The following is a 14618-nucleotide window of genomic DNA, read 5'->3' as shown; positions in this document are numbered from 1 at the left end:
CAAATAGCAATCTGAGAACTATAAGCAGATTTTAAAAAATATATTTATTTTTAGAAGGATCAGCAAATTTTGTGTATTTTTCCCATTGCTTCCTTATCCTACTGAATCGCTTTGCCTTTCTGTGTGCACTTAAGTTTACAATCTTTTCACCTGAATAATTGGACTTGCTGTAGGTTTTAATTTAGTAAATTATCTCTGTTGTTTTTCCCCTTTTACAATAAGTTGATGTTTCTCCTCCAACTTCTCAGGCACGGGTACCTTTGGACGTGTTCATCTGGTGAAGGAAAAAATGGCCAAGCGTTACTTTGCACTGAAAGTAATGAGCATTCCTGATGTCATTCGACTGAAGCAAGAGCAACATGTGCACAATGAAAAATCTGTCTTGAAAGAAGTCAACCACCCTTTTTTGATCAGATTGTAAGTTGTTATATTTTTTAAATTCGTTTCACTCATACGGAAAGTGCAGTTAAAGTACTCCAGAGTCTCATTGCATGTTCTTATGTACTAAACCAACACTGAGCATTTAATTTCTCATATGTAACCTAGTTTAAAATAGACTTTGGAATGAAGTATGTATTTTAGAAGAACCAAGAATTTAAAATAAAGAAGCATAATTTAAACATTCAAACAATAACTTTTTATAAAGTGTTTTCTCTCATTTTCACACTATAGAAGAGACATTTTCTGAAGTGAGGGAGAAATGCTAATGGAGAATTGTTAGGATTGGCTCATCAAAATGACTTCTAGAATGGTTCTTGGTGTTAGAATGGTGATGAAAGTATTTCTACATGTATGTGCTGTAGATGTTGATAAATAGCTAAAGATATTCCTAGACTTAAATATCTAGGTTTTCAAAGCTTAAGTGAGCTATACTTTTGCAGTCTTTATTTTTAAGGTGTTTAAATAACTGCAACACTTCTTGGATTTTGGTATTCCTGTACTTGAGGTTGTTAGTGATGGAACCTATTGAGAAGCATGATTTAAACACAGTTCATAAAGAAGACTTTTTTTTTTTGTAATGGAATTGAGGTAACACTATTGATCCCAGTGGTCCCATTGTTAAAGAGAGAAGATACCATACTTCTCTTCACAGCACCACAGCACTTCTTGTGTATCTGAGTCCATATCTGTTAATGGGATACCTAAAACCTCTGGTAATTGCAGGTTAATTTCCATTTATATTTTCTCATGCATGGATACATGACTGGCTATTAACCAAGATTTGTTTCCATTTACCTGCCTTAATCAGTTTTACATAAAATTAGACAAAATTAGCCTTAGTTAATCTAGCTGCAGGGAGTGCAGCTTCCTGCCAGGGTTAAGCAAGCGTCAGAGGGAAAGGAAGAAGGCAACAACATGGTAGTCATTCAGAAGATAAAATGAGCCCTGCAGGAGGAGGTTTTTTCCTTGTTGTGGTGTTGGCTTTTTCCACCATCATGATGCTAGTAATTTCCAGTTGGTGTTCAGAAATCCTGTGTGCCATGGTATCAGTAAACAAGTTCTAGAATATGTAGAGATTGAGATTCATGAAAGAACGCAAGATGGAGAGGCTGAGTACATCTGGTTACGCCATTTGAAGTATGGATGGAATTAAGGGAACAGGATTTTGTGTATATATCTGTGTACATCAGGAAATTCTTTACAAGAAAACCCTACCAAAACCAACAAGCAAACTCCTGAACAAACCCCATCTCAGTAGGTCTGTGTGTCAGGAACAGCAGGAGTAGAGAAATTAGGGTGAGATATTAAAGACAGGGATGAGAGGATTCATGTTCATACAGAAGTGATCAAAAATCCAAACGGGAGTTTTCCTGGATTTCATTCACACCTTATTTGCAAAATACCAGATTTTTCAGGTTACCAAAAGACACAATGCAAGGAGCTCACTTCGTATTCTAGGCAAACATTCTTCACGTCTTCTAGAGCTCTGCCTTTTCTGTTGAAATGTCCAGTGAGATGTTGCATCAGCTATGCTCATGTCATTGTCCATGTGATGTCTTTTTCCCTTGGCAGAGGAGACTCTGTAGCTGAAGTGAAGTAGTTAATATTTAGATCACAACAATATTTATGTGCTTTAGGTTAAAGCAAGCCTTTGTGGATGATTATCACTAGACTGTATGACAAATAATGCTTTCTGCTGCTTTTTGTGTGACTAAAAGGTTTTTTCAACCACCTCTTGCCCAATATATGTTTGGGGTTTTTTTCTGTTAATTATTTTACTGTGAGTGTTTAACAGAAACAGGGAAAAATTATATGGTTCAACTTTAATGCCTTTAAAATGTGTTACCTGTATGGTCTGGTTTTTATGTTTTCAGTTTGTTTCATCGTCTTTAACACCAATAGTATTCTCCTTTGGTTGTAAAACAGGGAATAGGTGTCAGTGCAGCATAATATTTCAGGACTTTATGATGCAAAATTATAAAGTAATGTTGCATCTAATTGACATCTGGTGTTTGAGAATTCCATGTCTTCCTGTATCTAAAGAGTTCTTTTTTTTTCTTGTTACTTTTGAGAAATACCTATTCTAAATATAGGGAGGTACAATTTTTCGGTAGACGTTGTAGTTACTCATCTATGTATTTTTTTTAAACAATTTTTTCTAAGTGCTTCTTGGATGCTTTTGCAACAAATGATCACTGGGGATTCCTAGGCAGTCTTTACTGATGTGTTTGAGTAATGTGTCATTACTATGGTGCAGCTCTTCATAGTGAGATGGAATGTTGACATGTTTTTGAAGAGAGGAAGAATTAATAAAAATCTTCTATGTCTTGTAGTTGTACAAGCTAAAACAGGTTGTTTGTAGGAGTTCACAATGACATCTAAGGTTTATGTAGTAAAGCTGAATTGTGGAGTTAATGACACCCACACATTATTCTAATCACAGCTTCTGTGATTTTTTTTCCTCTTCTTTTTGTATTAACTTACCATTTAAAACTATCTGAACTGCAAGTAGAGCAGTTCTTCATTTTGCTCTTTTTCATGTATACCAAATAATGTATCCATTTTTTCTGTGGACAGACATACCTTTAAGAGTCAATTTTTGAAGAAATTAATTCCTGTAAAAATCCTGTGCCTAATGATGTAGATGTTCCATTTTTTCTCCTCTGTATTATCAGATTTTGCTCTTTCTCTCCAAATATGTGGTTTGCTTAGTTTCATCCACTCCTGCTCTTCTCTCATTGTTTATTGTAGGTACTGCTTTGCCTAATTACCTAAAATACATTTTCAGAGTGTTTTTGCGTAGTCAGTAAACATCATCTGTGTACTGTACATGTACTGTGAACATCATCAATAGCCAATTAATGATGCTGATGACTGTGATAGGGAAGAAGTTTCATAAAAGCAGAAGACAAGCCTGGGCTCTGCTTTTTCTATCACTGAGGGAATGGAAGATCTGTAGCTGATGCCTATTAGTCTGTCTTATTTCCTTGGTTGCCTCAGTGCTTCAGTCAAAACTAAAACCTTCCTGAGTAAAAGTCATTGATGTGTCAGAGAGCTCAGTTTCTCTGTATATTTCCCAAGGCTCTATGATGTGATTAAACAAGAGGTACTGACTGGAAGCTGAAGTAGCTTCTGTTCTTGTATCACTGTTTCAATAGAGTAGGTAAGGATACAGTGTTCTCTATCTTTTATTATGGAATTTGGGATAGTTCTTTGTTTTAAATGGTAGCGTTCTTCAAGATGTTAGCAGATGCTTTTCTTAACTGTTGAGCTACTTTTAGAGGTGTGGAGAGTTCTTTAACATAGATAGAATGAAATACAGCGTGCTTTAGGGACTGTGGAAGAGAAGATTGCTGTATTTTGTAATGAAGCATTTTAAAGCCACATATAATTATTTTCTTTATTCTTTACTTGTTCTTTATGTTACTCTGACTGCCACGGCAATAACTCTTAAATTAGAGGTGGCAGTCTGAGGAATGGAAGGTGTGCCTATCCGTAGATTAATTCTGAGATACAGAAATTAATCTTGTTTTACTGTCATTTTTACTTTTCTATTACTTCTGTGAAAAATGCCATAGAAGAGCAAGCATTGTCATCTGATGCTTTAGTAGGGATTGTGTATCTCCTGGGAAGACAGCACAGGAGAGGAGGACAACTCTTTGATGTCTGGTTTTGAACATATTGACATGAAAGTCTTTACAAAAACAGATTCTGCCTACCCTCATTACTTTGGTAATACTTGATAATATGAAATGTAAGGTGTATAAAAAATGTCAAGTCTTTTTATCAGGTGATGCTTAGAAGAGATCTGTTTTGTACAATGAAACAGAATCTATCAATTTTATTTCTTGGCCTGTGCTGTACTGATCCTCAGCTATCTGGTTTGCATTGCAGGTTAAGGCGGCTGCTTGAATGTCTTACATAATCCTGGATTCTTGGGGGTTTAATATTTGCAGACACAGAATAAGAAATTGGTTATGTACATGGTTGGGGCAGCAGAGACCATTTTACTGACATTTACTTGTAAAGCAAATCAGAGACAATTTCTTTATTCAGTAAAACAATACTTTTGTTACAGATTTTGGACCAACCACGATGAACGTTTTTTATATATGTTAATGGAATATGTGCCAGGAGGAGAACTTTTTAGTTACCTGCGCAACATGGGGCGTTTCAACAACAGCACAGGACTGTTTTACTCGACAGAAATTATTTGTGCAATAGAATACCTGCACTCCAAAGAAATAGTTTACAGAGACTTAAAACCTGAAAATATATTACTAGACAAAGAAGGACATATCAAGCTTACTGACTTTGGATTTGCAAAAAAACTGGTGGACAGGTAAGTGGGGTTTTGTTCTGGTAATTATATTTTGCATACTAAACAGTTAGAAACAAATGTTTGATTTCAGATGCTCAGCATTTGATTTAACACTGCATGTGATTCACACATGTCAAATCTCTTAATATGAAGGAAATTATAATCTTAAAATGGCTGTATGGAAAGCAGTATTACCCCTTAGGTATAACCAGGAGCAGTATCACACATAAGCAGTGTCAGAAAATTATTTTTATATAGCTGGTTTTGTATATTTAAGTTTACAGCAGTCATGTTATACAAAGGGAGTTCTGGGAAGTAACATGAGCAAATGCTAAGAAACATAAATTAATTCTCAATACATACTGAATTTTTACATGTTTTGTAATGCATGTTTCTGTCTGGGTTCCTATTCAAGATTTTTGAAGTGTGAGAATAACATTCAAAAACTGGATACAGGGTTTTCACTAGCCTTTGGCTAAAATGAAACTGCAAAAATCTAGACAGAAACCATAAGGCCAGCTTCAGCAGAACGGATTTATTTACATCTAGCTTCTATGTTACTGTCAGCTTTAATTACATATGTAAACTTTTTGATAATGCAGAGACTCCCTCCCAGTGGTTTCTCTGTTCTCTCTGTTTGGACTACTCTTCAAGACCATAATGCTTGTTTTTAAGAGTAAGCAGGAGCATTGGGATTCAAGCAAAGGAACGGTAAAAACCAGCCTGTTTTATAAGAAGAGTGGTGTGAACAAGGCTTGATGTTACGCCTTTGAGCCCTCTTTTGAGGGGAGACCATGTTTGATTGTTCTCATTGAGGCAGCACAGTGGTGGGTTAGGTGTTACATAGGTACTCATCCTCTTAGGTCATCAACCTGTTTGACGCTGCTTTTGCAACAAAGGGGTCCGTGTGTGAGGAGAGTTCTACAAGGTCAATTGGAAAGGAGAGTATGTGAGTGAGTCCCCAGGCAGGTGCAAAGGAGAACTACCTTATTGCAAAAACCAGGCCTTTTTAAGCTGTTAGCCCATTGTCAGTTACACAGTTTTAAATCATAGCAAACATAATTCAACCAACCACCATACAGTACGATGTGAGCACATAATGTTTATATAACTTGTTTTTCTATTCAGCTTTGTCACTTTCCCGCAGTCCTGTTCTGCTCAGCCAAAGTAACAGGCCTGAGCCACGATTTTGCAAGGCCTTCCTTTTGTAAAGTTTTACTCATTAGTAACAAGAGTGGGTCTGAGGAAACTGCTTAATGTGGATCCATTATGAAGTAAAAGTCGGATGAGACAAATCAAATCACAAAATAGAATCAGAAGTTCTATTCACCTTTAAGGTCTGAAAATCTGTTTTAAAAACATAGAATTTTATTATGAGTATCTGATTTCAGTTTCCACTAGGCAAGCAAAAAAACCTACAAATGCTGGCCTTTAATTTAATGCTTTGTGTTTAAAGCAAAATAACTCTTTGCAGGAAGAGGTAGCATACTTCCGTGTAAGAAATTAGTACAATCTCTTTATGACATTTTCAGGCAAATACTTATGACTTGCTCTTTGCATGTAAATACTGCCACTTAGTGGTAGTTCTTGTTTTGTGTTCCTGTGGGTTTAAGGCACAAGAGAAGTAACTCTTCAGTAAATAAGCTGATAATTCACATCAGAGTATATTTTTAAACCTGGAAGATGAATCTCTAAGAGTAAATTTTTTTCAAATATATTTTAGGAAAATCAAACTTAATTATCATGACTGGATTTAATTTGGTTTGTATTTTCCATATTGCTTGTGGGGCAGTGAAGTTGATTAGTTTGTGTTGAATCGTAGAAGATTATAGTAGTTTTATATTCATAACTGATTTACCTTCAAATGTACAAGAGGTAACATAAATACAGAACATAAAATTGGAAGAGCAAGGACATTATCAGTTAGAGCACAGGCAGTTACCTATACAAATCTGGTTTAGTTTTTTGTGTTGTTGGGGTTTTTTTTGAAACTAAGTATTCTCTCCACTAGCTGAAGTCATCTTCACAATGTTGTTTTTGTCACTATAAAAATACAGAATTATCAGCCGTTTATCCACTAGTGCACTCCAGTTGGTACTTTTGTTTACAGCATAGCCTATTAGATCGTAATTATAGGAGATATTTTGTCATTTTTATGCATGACAAATAACTGTACACATGAATCTTCAGTGAGTGTATAGATGTGTGCACATACACAGCATATGTGAATGGCAAAAATAAGACATGAAGTATTTATGGTCTCAAACACTGTGAGATAACCTGCTCTCAGGTACAGTGGTGGCTTTCCTGGAAAGAAGACATAACCTATAAATGGAAACATGGTCTGCAGAAGACTCTGCATACAATCGCACCTTCCAGATACATAATACTTCACATGAATGATTTGGTAGCTGCCTAATTGACATTTTCCTTTCTTCCCACTACCATATGTGAAGGGATGAAATATTCACCATCTCCCTCTACAGTTAAGCTGTTCTTCAGAAAGTGTGTCTGGCTGATAGCTCATTTTCCCACAGTGGAAAGAAGCCTGCACCCATACCTTCTGATTAGTACAGTTTTGGAAGGGCTAGACTCTTAATATTTTCTTTTTAGAGACAGAGGAAAGAGAGGAGATTTTCTTTGCTCCTTCTGTTCCTTGTTGGTATGTCCTTCTGTTTATCCTTGTTCCTCCTTTTTCACTCATAGTGTACGTTTAAAAATTCTAAATTTTTCTCCAAAACAGTGTGTCTTTGCCTCAGCTGCTGTTTATTTCTTCTCTTTTCCACCTTGATGTTGCTTAACTGAAGACTTAATAACCTTTTGAGTTTCTTGTAAGTACATTAATATAAAATGGATGTGCGACTACTTTTAAAAAAGGGCAATGTCAAGAAGAAAGTTGGGGAGGGGGTTTTTATAAATTACTGTTAACTGAAAGCTGTAAAAAGGATTTCCTTTGAACTTAACAACTATTACATTTGTAGACCTTTCTCCTCCTGAAAAGCATATACCGCTTTTTAGGTGTAATATTTTTATTTAATTTTTGTTTCCAATTTGATTTCCTTTTTTTGTGTGTTTTTTGCTTGGGTTTTTTTCATTGTGATTTGAGTGTCCATGGTTTTTTGGGATTTTTTGGGCATTGGGGTTTACTTCCCATGTTTCTTAAGAGAAGCACACAACTAATCTGCATGGAATTTTATGGGTTTTATATGGACAAATTTCATTCAGAAAGTTATAAGCATTTTACGTAAAATTAAGTCTTGAGTGATTTCTTTTTTTTCCTCCTGAAATGTTATTCACTGTTAATTTTAGTTTATTTAGTTTACATTCCAAAAAAATAAATTTACTTGTGAGTCTTTCTAGAAACTTGAGAAGTGATTAATATTAATCTTAAACATACTGGGGACAGTTCTGCACTGTTGCTTAAGCTGAACGTGCCTCATGACTGTTCTACACAGTGGATTCAAGAGAGAAAGACTGAGTAAGACACAGTAAGTGTAGTTTGCAAAGTATGCTCTTTGCCACTGTAGAAGCAAGTGAGAATGTCTTGCAGAGGAATTTTTTGTCGGCTGGATACAAAGCAATCTTAATTAAATATAATTATAGAGAAACTGACAGAATACCAAAACATACGTTGTTAATCTGGCTCGTATGCAAAAAGCTTGTCAGGTACTACAGAGATGGATGCCGAGTGGTGTAAAATGCCAAAACACGTTGACCATTGAGACTGAACTTCTTCACACAGTACTCTTCAAAAGTTTCACAAAATTGTTTTGTAGTTTACCTTCAAACCAGAGTAGATTCTGTATTTCATGTTTTAAAGTTACATATTCAACCTTATTAATTAGTGCTTATCTGTATTTCTGCTTTTATCTTGAAAATTCAGAACAGTGAATATTTTGTAGCAGTTTGAAGGGAACAATCTATTCTTATTTTTTTGCATTGTAATTTATCTTCAGAAAAGTTATGTGGAATTTCAGATGCATATGCAGTAGACATAAAATAGGAATAATAAAAAATAATTTAAAATGTTATCTTTTTGGATGTGTACTTGATGTGTTTTCCAAAATACTAAATAATCTGTTTCATGATCAGTGAAAGAGGAAACACAACTCATGCTCTTACAGCACAAATACGCGTCTTAAAAAATAACATGAGCTTCTTCCAAGTTCTTGTGTAGTTAGTGAACATACATTTCTTGATTGAAATTAAGGAAGTAGTTACAGTGGTGGTAGTAAATTTTATTTCTTAGTGCAGCTAGGAGACCTCAAGTTGCATTGGTCTTAATTCACAGTTTTCCTCTTGCTTGAATAAAAATTCAGTAAAACTGTCAGCTGCTTCATTTGCATAGCTGCCTAAATCAGTATGATTAAGGCACATGACGGATACAGCTTTTTAAATTTGGGAGAGGGAGAAATACTTCATTTCAAAAGATGACAGAGCTTTGCTGTTATTCTTAATTCCATAGTCCTGAGCTAGGTAGCTGCTAGATGGCAGTAGTGTAAAGCAGCAGTGTATGTAAAATTTCAGTATGCTTGATTTGGAAAATAAGAGTTTATATTTTTTAGATAAATTCATGGTAAAAATTAAAGATGTATTCTTTACACTTAGGAATGTAGTTTCAAGAACCTTGAAGCACATTGGGTGAAAAGTGTGCCTAACACTTCTGACAGTTTAGCTGGAGTAATTTGGTTTTTACCATAGTAAACTGAAGCTTAAAGAAATTCAAGTCATAATTCTTCATTGAAGGCCTTAAATGACTGTACAACTTCTCTTCCTTTATCTTAACTATTTTTATGAATCAAGACTAAGGCTTAAAAAACCACCCAACCAAAAAAATACATCGCAAAAGCTCCCTTTAAAATATTTCAAAGAATCAGAGAATATGCTGAGTTGGAAGGGGCCCATCAAACTCATCAAATCCAACTCCTGCCCTGGCCCAGGACATCCCCAGCAGTCACACCATGTGCTTGAGAGCATTTTCCAATCACTTTTTGAACTTCCTCAGGCTTGGTGACCACTCCCCTGGGGAGCTCATTCCAGTGCTCAACCACCCTCTGGGTGAAGAACCTTTTCCTAATATCCAACCTAAACCTCCCCAGACTCAGCTTCATGCCTCGTCTTTGAGTCCTCTCATGGGTCTCAAGAGTGAAGAAATCAGTGCCTGCCCCTCTGTTTCCCCTCGTGAGGATGTTGAAGACCAGAGTGAGGTTTCCGCTCACTTTCCTCCAGTCTAAACAGACCAAGTGCCCTCAGCCCCTCCTGATAAGGCTTCCCCTCCAGACCCTTCACTATCTTCATTGCCCTCCGTGGGACACTCTCTAGTAGCTTAATGTCTTTTTTACTTTGTGGTACCCAAAAGTGCACACAGGGCTCAAGGTGAGGCAGGTCAGCACAGAGTAGGGTGGAACAATCATCTTCCTTGCGTTCTCAGAGAAAAAAAAGAAACTAAATTAGTAATACTTCTAAAGGTGATTGATGTTCATCTTAATGCATTTGTTCAGGAGTGTGTTGCCAGTTTGATTGGAGAAAATTCTTCCTGTCACAAGCACTCAGGGTTTTTTTGATGCAAGTTAGAAATCATGTGCAGTGACCATTTGTGAATATATTCTTTGTCATATTTTACTGGAACTCCTTTTAAAGTGTGATACAGTTTTCTTTCTTACTCTGGGCTGTGATTCTAGTTTCTCTTGAATTGATGAGCACAAAGTTTCATCTTCTGACTTGATGCTGGGGAAGGGTAATTTATTCAAAATAAGAGCACATTTTTCATTTTTTCCTAAAATACACATTTAGACCTAAGTCAAGGGAGTGAAGCCAGACAAATTCTGCATGGGCATTTTTATAAAGAAAAGTTCAGATTTCTAAAAAAGTTATTTCAAAATATTCTTCTTTTCAAATGTAATTTGGTCTTTGTAAACATAACTGTTTAGCTTCAGTTTGTTTCTTGTCTTTATAGAATTTGAGCTTCAATTAATTAGCATTATAACAGTTTTCTTCTGACCTTACCATAGAAAGCAATGACTAAAAATGACTTTAACGTATATCACAAATGTATTGCCCACTTATCTCACGCTTACTTAATTGCACCTGTAAATACTTTAAATAACTAAAAATACAAAATGTTTCCATTTTAATGAATACTGTGGAAGTGATGACAGGTTAGATTTCAATACTATTTGAGAAACTTAGATGGTAAAACAAATCTTTGTGTATGTGCAACTATATGCTGATTTAAACTACTACTTCTTTAAAAACTCCCTCCTTCCCTTTTTTTTCCTAAATGAAATTTTGTTTTGCTGGAAAAGGCCATCGAGCTTGTCTTCTGGGCCTATCAGAAGTAGTCCATGAACTCCCAAGGTCTGCAACTTACAGAGTGAAAAACACTGTTAATAATTCAAAACCATGTATAGTCTAATGGGTGGAATACCACAGCACCAGCTGGGAAACTCAGTGCACAGATATTTTCTGAGACAGGAAGTTTCTTAATTTGCATAGATCTCTGTTCCAGGAGAGTTGGAAAACACCGTGAAAGCAGTCTGTTTAGATCTTGTAGAGGCCTCTTATTTCTGTTTCTTTGTGCAGTAAGTGCATAGGTGTATGTTGGGTACTTCTTAAGTGTATGTTTGGTTTTTCCTATTACTGGTTCCACTTTGATCTGCTTTTGTTGTTTGTTTTGTGGTTTTTTTCGTTCTTTTACTACCAGAACATGGACTCTCTGTGGCACTCCTGAGTACCTTGCACCAGAAGTTATACAAAGTAAAGGCCATGGAAGAGCTGTGGATTGGTGGGCCCTAGGAATTCTTATATTTGAGATGTTGTCAGGGTAAGTGATAACTACTATATCAAAGCAGATTTATGTAATACAGAATTACTTGCTAGTTTTGTTTACAATACTTAGATTAGCAAATTTGGCTAAATTTATTATTGATATACCAGTTTAATTTCTGCCTTTGAAGAAAGGAATTGGGAAGCTTTACAAAAGAACATATATCACTGTTATTATGGGAATGTTTTAGGGTTTTGAGTTCATGGGTTTTGTTTCTTGTTTTGGATTTGGGTTTGCTGTTTGGTTTTTTTTTTGTTGCTGTTTGGTTTTTTTAATTTTTACTTAAGACTTTTTTAACACCTTTTCTTTTCCTTATGTGTTTTGGAAATTCAAGTTTTGCTGTAGTTTAGAATTTTTATTCACAAACTCCTTTATATTTAGAGGCTAAAGAACAGGACTACTTCTGTAATTAATTTCCAGTGTTGGGAAATCCTAGTTACAGTGCATTTTACGAATGCACTGCTGCAAGTAGAAAAACTTTTATTAATATAGTTTGTATTACAGTTGAACACTGGTTATCTTTAAGCCAGGGGAAGAAGAACAGGGAAAAGCTTTATAGGTCTGTTTGAAATTAGTTTGCTCAAGTGCTGCTTTTGGTGTTTTGGAATTTGTTTTATAAACAATGTTTTCAGAAGATACAAATTTTAACTGGGGAAACAGTTTTGGACACTAATATAAATAACTGTTCATGACTTGTCAGTATTAGATAAAACTAATATTCTCAATTTTCTCTTGATTTCAAAAAATAAATATTTTTTTTGGTAAAATAAGTAACTGATTTAGGTAGAATGTGAAACTGTGCTTACGTGCTGTACAAGGCTTCTGTGTGTTATTCTTTGTCTTGCCTATATTGTTTGAGGGAACTTCTAAAACAGATTTGGATTTTTGAAGGCAATTGGCTTTGCCATCGTGGATGCTGTAGGACAAATGCAGATAAAAGCAAGGCTTTCATAACTTCTGAAGAAACATAGTGTATTTCATCAGTTTGATTTCATAGTTCTTAGAACTTCTGCCTGGTACCTGGCTCAGTGTGCTCTGCACCTTCTTGGTCCCCAGCTGTGTACGGTGTCCTCTGTGGCCTTCCCTTATAAATCTGCAGCCTTGTAGAATGATCAGAACAAAGTGTCCTTGCTTGGATTTATTCATTCTTTTCTCTGTGCAGTACTGTCATTTCAAAGTGACTTTACTCACTCTTCAGTGTTTGGACAAACTCTTTAAGTTTACCTGAGCGAATAGTTCCCCTGATGGATGGGCAGTCACTTCAGAGCTCTAATCCATTGCATATGCTGTTCTGAAGTTCACCCAATGGCAACACAACTTTACCCAGCAGAGCATTGCTACCCCACTGCTTGCTTTCTTAGTGTCCTGAACGCTTGCATACACATTGATTTTGAATCTCATAGCAATTTGTGGACAGAAAAGCAATAAAAATACATAATAGTTGCTGGCTGACCCAGGCAGGCTTGGCCTGGTCTAATATGAAGCTGTTATTTAAGTAGGCTGATATGTACAGAGACCAGGCTTCACCTTTCTTCCATTGCTTCCTGTAAGGTGAGCACCCCAAGTTGGTTAAAAGAGTCCTTCTCAGAGAGGTGAAAGATTCTCAGAGAGAAAAAAAGAGATTCCTAGCAATCTTGTTGCCACTAATCTTAGTCCTAGACAGCAGGAAGACTGTAGATAAAAGTGTCTGGGCTGTAATATGAGCACAGGTGCTGCAGTTACCCAGCTGTGATTTACCTTCCTGTCATGGGTTTCAGTGAGATCACTCTCTGTTACATATGTGTGGTCTCAGTGTAAGTGGATATTGGGCCTTTTTTATTTGCATGCGTTACAGAGATGTTGATAGGATTCCCTCCACTGGCTACAGGTGGCAATCAAGCTAGATACTTGGAGTCATTAAGACCTCAAGACTGGAGCGTGCTGAATTATGACTGCTGTGTATTCTACCGAAATATGACTGGTATATATTATTCATAAAAAAAAAAGGAGCAGCTGCTTTTGTTTTTTATGTAGGATCTTCTGCATTATGACACTGTCTGGCTCAACAGATGAGACCTGGATTTCAGGGTGGGGGGATAGGGGGGAAGGTGGTTTAATATAAACTCCTTCACTTTTAGAAGCTTCTAACCAATAGATATAGTTTACACTTTCCTAGAAGTCTAGGGAGGTTTTATATAGGTTGATTGACAGAGCAGCTGTCCGCTGTGTGTGATTTTCTAAGGTGTTTTTACTACAGTACTTGTATAGACATGCTCTTCATGATTGAATGCTACTTTGGATAGGGACTCTGTCAAACACTAAAAGATAAAACACAGCAGCATTCAGTCATTTTTCAAAGCTGGAATAGGGACTCCATAGAAGCTTATTTGTTTGGGGTGCTTGCATTCTGAGGTTTGTTTGGGGGTTTTTTTGTTTGTTTTGAGTTTTTTAAGATATAGATATAGGGGGTATAGATAGATACTACTTTCCTAGCGTATGTGTTTCCTTTAGATGGGAATGTATGCTTTTAACATTTTATCATCTTTTTGCTGTTCTTGGCAATAGTGGTTTAAAGCACTTTTCCTCAGAAATTCAAGATCTGCCTAGATATTCACTATCAAGGCTTTTATTACAGAAACAGTCCTAATTAACTTTATCCATCAAACTTCAAAGAAGATTTAAGAAATCTGAAGATATTTTGGAGGTGAACAAAACCTGACTTCAAGACTAAGTTACTGTCTGCAAGTAAATTAAACGTAAGACATTTGATAGTTATTTCCTGAAGTTAGTCTCTCTGAAACCCAAAAGCAATTGAAAAGAATTGGTAGGTGTGTGTGTTAGAAAATGGGCTCTCTAAAAACAAACAAACAAACCCACACCTTCCTGTTTTACAGGGTCTTATGTCCCTAACTTAATCTCCAGAGGCCCATGAATTCTTCTTTTGCACAAACTAGGTTTAAGGCAAGGTTCTGTTTAGGTTTAACATAGCAAGATACAGAAAGGGAAAGGAGCAGGGAGAAGCAAGGGTGAGAAGAATTCTTAACACATGAG

The 14618-nt window shown here is 36.0% G+C and overlaps 1 protein-coding gene across 2 annotated transcripts in view; it reads left to right on the top strand.

Annotated features, from left to right (window-relative positions):
- Nucleotides 1-14618, top strand: part of PRKX (protein kinase X-linked) — a 57713-nt gene that overhangs the window by 27087 nt on the left and 16008 nt on the right. For both annotated transcript variants that reach the window (XM_033052178.1, XM_033052179.1), the window contains exons 2-4: nucleotides 249-417; nucleotides 4520-4783; nucleotides 11466-11585. In XM_033052178.1, the coding sequence (XP_032908069.1) occupies nucleotides 249-417; nucleotides 4520-4783; nucleotides 11466-11585 (553 nt within the window). The remainder of the gene's footprint in view (nucleotides 1-248; nucleotides 418-4519; nucleotides 4784-11465; nucleotides 11586-14618) is intronic.

The sequence above is a fragment of the Catharus ustulatus genome, chromosome 2 (genome assembly GCF_009819885.2).
Source record: "Catharus ustulatus isolate bCatUst1 chromosome 2, bCatUst1.pri.v2, whole genome shotgun sequence".
In the NCBI taxonomy this organism is placed as follows: domain Eukaryota; kingdom Metazoa; phylum Chordata; class Aves; order Passeriformes; family Turdidae; genus Catharus; species Catharus ustulatus.
The sequence above is the reverse complement of the archived record's forward strand: the minus strand, read 5'-3'. Positions and strand labels throughout refer to the sequence as shown.